The 9,419-nt window shown below is 42.4% G+C and overlaps 1 protein-coding gene across 1 annotated transcript; it reads left to right on the top strand.

The window, feature by feature from the left end:
* Window positions 1-3,269: 3,269 nt before the first annotated feature.
* Window positions 3,270-9,417, top strand: GGCT (gamma-glutamylcyclotransferase; the record flags this gene model as incomplete). The annotated part of the gene is made up of 3 exons (XM_009704054.1): window positions 3,270-3,415; window positions 6,615-6,750; window positions 8,719-9,417. Coding segments are annotated over 3 exons (432 nt in total), but the record flags the coding sequence as incomplete, so codon positions are not given.
* Window positions 9,418-9,419: the final 2 nt, after the last annotated feature.

Raw genomic sequence — 9,419 nt, forward strand, 5'->3', positions numbered from 1 at the left:
GTCCCGTCACCCTTGACGTCACGGTGTGCGCCGTGACGCTTCGGGCTGCTAGCACTCGGGGCCTGCCGTCAGCCAGAGAAGTGTTTGCATCATTCCCGCTCCTGTGGGTTTTGTCTTACCGGGTTTAACCAAGTCTGTAAGGCCGCCAGCCGAGCCCCCACGCGTAAAGAGTTCTGAACCTGGAAAAGTAAATAGGAGGTGCTCAGGTGGGTTTATGGGACAAGTTTCTGGCAGTTGTAAAAGGATGATGCTTTGTTCAAAAAAATCAAAATTCCACCTTCCCCTCTGCCACGCTGGTCACAAGTGAGGAGCCCTCCCTGTGCTGCGTGTCGGGCGGTACGTCAGCTTTCACCCGGTACGGCACGACGGCGTTTGACGCCTTCCTCCGCCCTGGCAGTTCACCCCCCACCTGCGGTTGTTCAGTGTTAGCGTATCACCTTGGCTTGAATGTAGGTTTAGAAATAGGAGCTTGTGGTCATTAAGCTGTTGATGTACAGAGCTGTACAACTGGAGAGATCCTTGGAGGAGCGGAGCATCGATTGATACCACTTAAGGATGACTTGAAGGTTCTCTTGGGCTAACTGGCAGGAAAGGATCTATGTTCGAGTGTGTGAAGAAGTTCCAAAAACTTGTCATTAATAAACTCCCTACAGTCAGATACTTGCTGTCTCTTGGGACTATCAACCTGGCAACCGAGGCCTGCTCCTGTAAAGTGTGAGGCGCTTACAGATCCCGCTGAGGAGCTGGGTGTGCTGAGAGCCCAGCACCTTGCGGGATCAGACCTTGGAGGCGAGGAGGAAAGCAGTAGTATTGTGCGCTTCTCTTTGAATAAAAGAAAGCCCTATGGTTCAGCTTTCCTTCTGGGTTTCAGGTGGATTTTCAGGTTCCACAGTAAAGATCTCTTGTCACGCTGCAGGGTAGCTGTTGAAGAGCTAGCAGGTAGGTGCTAGCTTTTCCAGCCGGCCTTTGACCGATCGCTGTGGTCCCTGTTAACACCGGGCGGCTTGACTCCCTTGCTTCGAGCTGGAAAATCATGCTTGGGAGTGAGGAAGTGCACAAAGGTTAGAGCTAATTTCTATTAATTGCTCTATGGTAGTACCACGTTGGCTTGGGAAAAAAAAAAGGAAAACCAGCCTGTAAACGGAGTACTTTGGATGCTAAACTAAAGTATAAATTCACTTCCTTCTGGTTTTACTTTTTAAAGCTTTCTTAATCTTCAGCCAAAAGCTGTAAGAAATGGGATGCATAACAAGCACAGAAGGGGTGTTACACTGGTGCTTAGAATACAAGCCAAAGACCAAGCTCTTGACTCAAGAAAGTATCTAGCGTGTTTGTTCGCTCGTCCCTGCAGTGCCTCTTGCAGTTGCCCTCGTGGTGTAACATCAGGTTTCCTGCTTCCAGAACTGGAGCTAACCGTGCTATTTCTGTGCGGTCTTGGTTGCCCTTTTTGGGGTGGTACCTGACATATTTATACACCTCCTTGCAGGTGTTGAGTGTAGGTCAGGTTCAGGGAAATAGAACTTGAAGAATAAAATAAAATCTGGTGTTTTTTTTTTTTAACTAGACTGCTGTGAGCGTACTTGGTTCTATGGGAGTATTTCTTCGGGTCTGCCCTGCAAGCACTTGTCCGCATCGATAACTTCAGTCTGTGACTTGACTGGACTTTTTACTTGTGTGCAAATTACTTAAGCTCGACTGTCTGCAGGATCTAGTCCAGAGTCCTCCTCACACAGTAACCCAGTCACCTGAACATTGCAAAGCCATTTTGTGGCAGCTTGTTGAATGGTTGATGACTAGTGTGTCTAAGTAAATGTTCTTTCTAGTGAAATTAGTTTAATGGGGGACATTTTATGGGGAAGGAAGAGGACTCTATTGATGGACTACACCGTATGGCTTTGCCAGGCTGCTGATCATCACTTACACGCACGCACAAAAAAATCGGTCGGTGTTCTGATCAGTGCTGTTCTTCTGTGTGTAAGCCTCCAACTGCTCAACTTTTGCAACCTTTTTCCCATATCTGTTGGAACATATTACAAGCAGGTAATGTGTCTCAGAAAGTAAATATTAATATGTACACACATATATTTCAAATCAAAATTATAGCTTAAAGAGGGTGATCATGAGAAATAAGCAAAGCTGTGGGGTTCTATAGGTTTGGGGTTTATTTTTGTTGTTGTTTTTAATCTTTTTTGCCTTTGCAGATTTTGTTGTTGCAGTTAAGCAGGTAGTCTTCCTTAAAGTTTGTTGAGTTTGTTTTTTCTTTCTTTTCTCTACTGCTAGGGAAAAAAAGATCTGCAAGTTTTGGCTAACAAGTAGGAGAGGAAAGTGAGTGTATGGAGTCAGATGGGAAGTTACACGGGAAAAATGCAAGAACCCATTATTGTCTTTTGCCTATATAGTAATATTTAGTATTACTTGTTAGAAAAAGAGATACTTGATTTCTAAAAGAATGTTTCGACTTGCAAATCCTGAATAAGCTCACTCAAGGAGACATATGCCCTGACTTAAAAATACCCAAGAATGTCCTAGTTGAGTGGAAACACTGGAAAATACACAGGATGGTATTTTATAATTGGGCAGTTCTATTAGCGCATGAGGACAAGACGCAAAGCTCACCGTCCTGTAGGCTTTTTTTTACCCTTACTATTTTCCTGGAGCTTGCATGGTAGCATTTAAGTCTTAAAACAGCACCAAAAGCTGCAAAGGGCACCAGGGAGGCATGTCTTTTGGGGAATAAGAAGGAAGCAGTAGTCAGTTCCCTCCTTCATGGCACACCTCAGCCAAGGGCCCTTCAGATTGTCTAACAGGAAGGACATCAGCAATCACGTCACTGCCAACTTGGACAAAAGTCAAGCTGACGTTCCTTCAGCACTGCTGTCTTTACTGCAGAATTGGGTATGTGTGCTACCCTAGAAAAACGGCTGCCTCCACTTTCTTCTCACCACTAGAAATCGTTAGCTAATGTTTAGGCCAGACTACTAAGAGGTTTGGATGTTGATCCAGATCTTTGCAGACCAAGACTTTTGTCAGTAGTGCTGTCTGCCAGACCTCTCTTCCCTTTGTCCCAAGGCTGCTGTTTCTCATGGGGAAGTGGAAAAAGCTGACTTCAGCCCCTTGTGAGATGGGAGCTGGATCAGATCCCCCCTGTCCGTTCCTCCTGTGGTTCCAGCTGACTACTTGTAGACCCTCCTTTAGCTGCCCCTTTCATGTCAATAATAGCCAACAGCCCTTAAGTGGAAATTGATTCTCTGCATTGGTTTCATTTGCAGGATTTTAAGCTCGAGTTTGGCCATCATCAAGGCAGGACAAGTTCTGTCTGGTATGGAGGTACAGCTACCATTGTTCAGAGCCCTGGAGACGAAGTATGGGGAATAGTGTGGAAAATGAACGCTAGCAATTTAAGTTCACTGGATAAGTAGGTGACTTAACTTTTGCTGCCTTCTACTACTTTAGAGAGCAATTGAAAAGTACTAGTTAATTTTTGGTAAAGAGCTGTTTGGAAGCTTTGGTGTTGGAATCAAGAAGATGCTTTGGATTTTAATACGTGAATTTCACTTCACAGTACCTATATTGACTTCTAACACATTTGTAACTAAAATAGCTTTGTTTTCAAGCTAAGGCTACTTAGGGGTATTTTAATAAGGCGTGGGAGCCTTGATTTGGAGCTGCTACGTTGGTCAGGCTTCTTTTTTTTTTTTTTTTTTTTTTTAAACCCTGTCCTGACAATGTCCTATCCCTTAAATGAGACTCAACTCTGTATTTGTCATGTGGCACTTTTCCCATTGCTTTAGGGAGAGTTTCCTTTGCGACTGACATCAATTTCTGTCTCTACATCTGTAGACTCCAGTTGTAGTGGAAAAGGAAGGGATGAAGATGAGACTCTGCAGAAGAGAAGGAAATCTTTAGTCCCAGCAAAGAGACCTTTTGAGGAGGTTATTTTGCATATCTTCTCTTCTAAGGATTCGAACTTTTATGAACTTGAGGTAGATCCAAGCAGGGAGCTGGGGTGGTATTGTTTCTCCCTTTGAATGGGAGAGGCTGCCTGCAGCATTACAATGCATGGTGGAGAATGTTCTGCCTTTGCCTGACAATTAAGACAAGTTTAAGGCAACCTGAGCCAGTCATTCCCAAGCTGAAGTCTGGAGGACCACCTGGGTAAACAAATCAAGGAGTAGCATAACTTCGTGCAGGGTCTAAGGCAGAACTTAGAACTTAAATCTCCAAAACTTTGGCTGGTGTCATGTGCTTTTTGCAGCTTTTGGGATGTGCCTGCACAGCACGGTGCTTCTGGTACACAAGCATCGTTTGTTTAGAGCAGTTCATCGCTGTCAATTAATTCCAGTAGAAATCTGGGCTAGTGAGGCTAAGGAAGCAGGGCGTATTAAACCCATTGAAAGCAGTACGGTTCTCCTGCCTCTGGTACTGTTGCAATTTTGGTTATGGCTGCACTGTGCTGTGTAGACATGTCCTGATAACCTTGGCCAGGAGACTTGGAAGTTCCAACTTGCTTTTCGTTGCCTACAGTGAACCTGAAATACAACAGAAACTGTTGCCCAAGTTCTGTTGGCACATCATGGGAATGGGCACTCTTGGCATTCTCATGTCCTGGTTGGGAGTGTTAGTCCCAAGCAAGAGAGCATCTAGTTGCTAGGCTTCTGGTTGGGGAGAGCTTCATGTGTCCCTGCTTTATGATCTTCTGAGTTCCCCCTTTGTTGCTTACACTAACATTTATCTCCTGCCCCCTTTTCTGCTGACCTCTACTGAAATCTCCTGATTTGCCATGCTTTCCTAAAGTATAAACTTTAGAAGTATAAAGATCCTGTCTGACAGCATCTCCTTTGATAGTAGCACTGTGCTTCCCCCCCGCCATGGGGACAGTATTTTGAATTCTGACTTCCAGAAGTATTGTTTACATACTGTAGAATTGCAGATCCCTAGCGTTTGTTTGACGGGGATAAACTTTAATGCCGGCTAAGATGCTAGAGACTTGAGTGCTGTAACGTCACCAAAAATTGCAGGACGGACACTAGCATTAAAGATTGCTTTTTCCCAGCTGCCTCATTGATGCCATGAAAGAGAACTGGAAATGGAAGGAAACAGGACGTGTTCTTGGCTTTTACGATGATAGTCAATAGTGTTCTTCTAAGCATTGCTCCTAACCAACTCAGATGATCTTGCATGTGTTCCTGAAAAAAATTGGGATTGTTTGGCTATGCGCAAGCAGATATATTTCTAAGTTCTCAACCAAGTTATTTCCTGGAATTTCCATGTATTGAGAAAAACTTTTTTTTTCCCACTATTTGTCCCCTTCCTCCCATCCCTTTTTCTCCCCAGTCTGGATAAAGAAGTCTGTCATCCAGAAGCAGAGGAGGGAATGTGTAATTGATGCTGTGTGTAGTCAGTTGAAATACTAGTAAAACAATCTAATATATAGAAAACAAATATGGGAGGGGAATCTTTTGCTTAGATGGCTGAATTCTTTGGCTTCAAATGCATTTTGGTGCTGTCTCATGGTCAGATTTTTTTGACCTCTGTGCTTCAGAAATCTGTGAGTTACAGACTAAATCATGACTTTTCCTCATATATCCTAGCAATGGATGTTACTGAACTGTAATATTTTTCTTGCTTTCACACACCCATGTGACTGTTGGCCTTGAATCTGCAGTTAGCTTCCAGTCTCTACTTGCACTTAACCTAGTTACTCGCATAACATGGCCTGTGTTACGTACATTAAATAACTTGAAATGGTAGTAAGTCTTTGAAAGAAAGAAGTTGTCAAAATGATATTTTGATGACCAGCGTTAAAACTCACGTTATCACTCATCTCTAAAGCGCGTCTACAGTTAATCGTGCTATAAAGTCTGTCTTGTATTGTTTAAGCTTCTTGTTCACTTCTTACTGTTTCCTCAGACTTTTATTGGTGGCTAAATGCTAATGATTAAAGACAACAAGTAGCCTTGGTTTTGAGTTTGGTTTTGTTTTCCTAAGACAGCATGATTTTGCTAATAAGAAAATAACAAAATGGTTTTTGCCCTGATCTAGCTCATTGTTGCCGTACACGTCTTGTGCAAATTACAGGGTGTCTTGGATTACTCATTGGAATGTGCATCGCAAGAGTTGTGCGAGTTTCCCCTTATTCAAACATAACACAATGGGCAAGATAAAACTTTGCAGTTGTTTTATTATTTGAGCGGAAGGTAATGAATGATATGTGCCTGGCTCATTAATTCTGATAATCTTGGTTGTGTTTCTTTTGTAGATTACCAGACTTGCACAGTAATTAATTCACAAGGAATTAAGTCTCTATTCTAAATTAGGTCTCTCTCCTAAAGTATTCTCTAACTTTGCAAGTTAACCACTAGTCATCTTTCTTACAGAGCTGAAATGATAAAAGCGAATGCTGCTGCGGCTTTAGAAACTTATTTTTGGATATGAAACAAGTTTGCACAAAAAGTACTGGAATATGTTTTGCTTTATTTGCTTTTCTTGAAGTCTGTTAACAGCGCAGTGTCCTGCCTTGAATTCTGTTATAATAAATGCCTATATTTAGTTGCACAGTTTGTTTGAAAGATGCATCAGTTACTTGGCATGAAAGGAATATATGTTCTTTACAGGCAAGAGGGAGTTGAAGATGGCATTTATGTCCCAATAGAAGTTACTGTCCACACTCAAGCCGGAGAGGTACTGACCTGTCGAAGCTACCAGATGAAGGACTATGTCTGTGGTCCCCCTTCTCCTCAGTATAAAAAGGTAGGTGTTGCATCCCTGTAACTTTGAAAGCATGAACAGAAATACATAATGCAGTACTTCTGTTTAATTATTCGCAGTGGATGGAAGGCATGACTAACTCTGATGTAAAGGTATAACTTAATCCTTGTGCAATGTACCACTGTAATGATGGTCGCAGAAGATTGCTAGCTCTTAAAGGCCTACTAAATCAGTTTTATTTTCTGGCTTAGTTATGCCTTACATGAAGCCTCTATTTAATTTGTGGATTAGTTATGACTGACACAAGGATTTCTGAAGGATGTTGCTTACATATACACAGCATTTCTCTGTTTGAAAAAGTAAAGTACTCCACTAAAAGGACAGAGGGAAGCTTCTGTGGGGAGAATACAGCACCTGGCTTGTAGTCTCAAGGACACAGATTATCCTTATTGTCTTATGAAGTATCTTACTATCATTTAATACAGGAGTCCACCTGCCTTCTTTTACCAGATGCATCATCAGTATATCACAGGACTTCTGGCAACACTGCAAAGTACTGCAGGGCTCCCACTTGATGGCTGGTGAGGCAGAAGTGTTTCAACACTGTTCTGCAACACGCTGACTCCATAGAGACACATGATCCAGTCACACAGCAGGCCTGACCTGCTTAGCTTGTGAGAGCTGATGCGGGCCTAGCCTCGGGTGGCATGACTGCATATCTAGAATTGTGCAGCTATTTGCAATTGTAGATAGACATCACTTTAACATGTTGACTGTTTCTACCGAAAGCAAAGAAACCGGGCTTGAGCTTGTTCAATCCCAAGTGTGCCGCCTCCTCTGAACTGGGGAACTCGCTCCTGTGAATCAGCTTCCAGGAGCATAGCTAGGGCCAGATGCTGCAGGACTTGTGAAGAGAGAGCTTGCTTAGAAAGCGGGCTCTGCCACTTCACAAACCTCCTCCCTGCCAACCCGCTTCATCTCAAGACAGATCTTTAGGGCTTTTCAGGGAGTTAATAGATAGTCTGCTGCTGTGTGTCAACTCTCACTACTATGCTGTAAGAGCAGACCTCCAACACTGTCAACTTTATCTAGCTAAACATTCCCTCCTGGTGTTGTCAGGGTCAGTTAGTTCTCTTCCCCCCTGCCCCCAGCTTTTATTTGTTTCAATTAACCAGGCAGGAGGGCTAAAAATTTAGTACCAGTGACTGCATCGGCACATAGCGATCTACGTCCATCTGTTGTTGTGTACTTTTTGTGGCAAAGTTCATCCTTTCCAGACACCTCGCCGTTGAATCTCCTGGCTGTTGAATGCATGAAAGAATATTTACAATAGCATCAGCTTTTAAAATCTGTGTTATTTACCTACTCATTTCTATATGGGAGCTTGCTGGTGTCTCTTTCAAGCCTTGGCTCCTACAGCCTCCTCTTCTCTCACTGTTATTTTTTTCTTTTGCACCAATACTTAAGTTTATTCTGTATATAGAAGGAAAGCTGCAGTAACAAACTGTAAGGAATCTGCTTTTTCACTAAGCTAAGTGTCTGTTTCCTTTACTCCTGTAACCTGTCTAGGTACTCACTGTTGTGCTTTGGATTTGAACAGCTTAGTTTTAAAACTAACTTCAATAATATACAGTGCTTCTCACTCAGATGGAATACGAAGACTGGCTAAAGGCATAAAAAGTAGTTCTCATCCTCACTGGAAGGAAGAATGGAATAACTGAGTAACAGCTTGATTGTACAGTCTTGTGCACATTGGTAACGTTTTAGAATCTTAGGGGTATGCCTTGGTAGTTACAAGGCTTTTCAGAGTAATTTTGTTGACACTATTAAGGTCTTCAGTGGTCTTCCAGAAGCCTTTGGCTATCTTTAGGTACAAATAGCATTATTTGGGATTAATTGTCTTGTTACTTGAAGTGGTTTTTCCTGTACAAGTAAAGGTTTGGAGGAGTCTTTCCTTCCTATCACTATTATTGAAGGCTTTCCCACCTTCCCCCCTGCTTTTGATTATAGGTTATCTGCATGGGTGCAAAACAGAACGGCTTGCCAACTGACTATCAGAAGACATTAGAAGCTATTGAAACCAATAACTATGCAGGGCCGGTGCGAATCATGGAAGAGATTGAAGCTGCTATTAAAGCAGAGAAAATAAAATCTGCGTAGAATACCTCTGCACTTGCTTGGCCGTTCACCTTGATTTAGATACCTCTCCTCACTATGCTGATCAGCAGTTTCTCTATTTATCAAGAAAAGATGAGTTTGCTGTGCATCTACAGTAAGCCATTAGACTTAATTTGCAGTCTGAAGATACACTGACATTGGTAACTTCCTTGCTTTGTATGTATAGCTTGAGTACATGCTGAAGTTTTTGCAGATTTAGAAATGATCTTTTTGTAATTGTCATGCAGTGCTGCATGCAAATTTGTGTTTCGTGTCCTGTTTACTGACCTTTTTAAAGGAAAAAGGCCATCTTGATGAGTATTGGCATCTGTTACCTTCTGAGGAATAAGGGCTGCAGGATCAGGCCCTTTGTTCTTAAATGTTGTATACACAAATACCACGAATTTCAAAGATTTGTTAGATGCAAAGTAGACTCAAAACAAGACTAAACTTTTTCCTCTGCTGCTTCTCGTAATAACTTAAAGCCCAACCTCTGAAGCTATGGCCTTCCTGTTTCTGTTTATATAGTTAACATAGAAAGAAAAGTAGTATAT

This window comes from Cariama cristata, unplaced genomic scaffold (genome assembly GCF_000690535.1).
Source record: "Cariama cristata isolate BGI_N322 unplaced genomic scaffold, ASM69053v1 scaffold30287, whole genome shotgun sequence".
Lineage (NCBI taxonomy): Eukaryota > Metazoa > Chordata > Aves > Cariamiformes > Cariamidae > Cariama > Cariama cristata.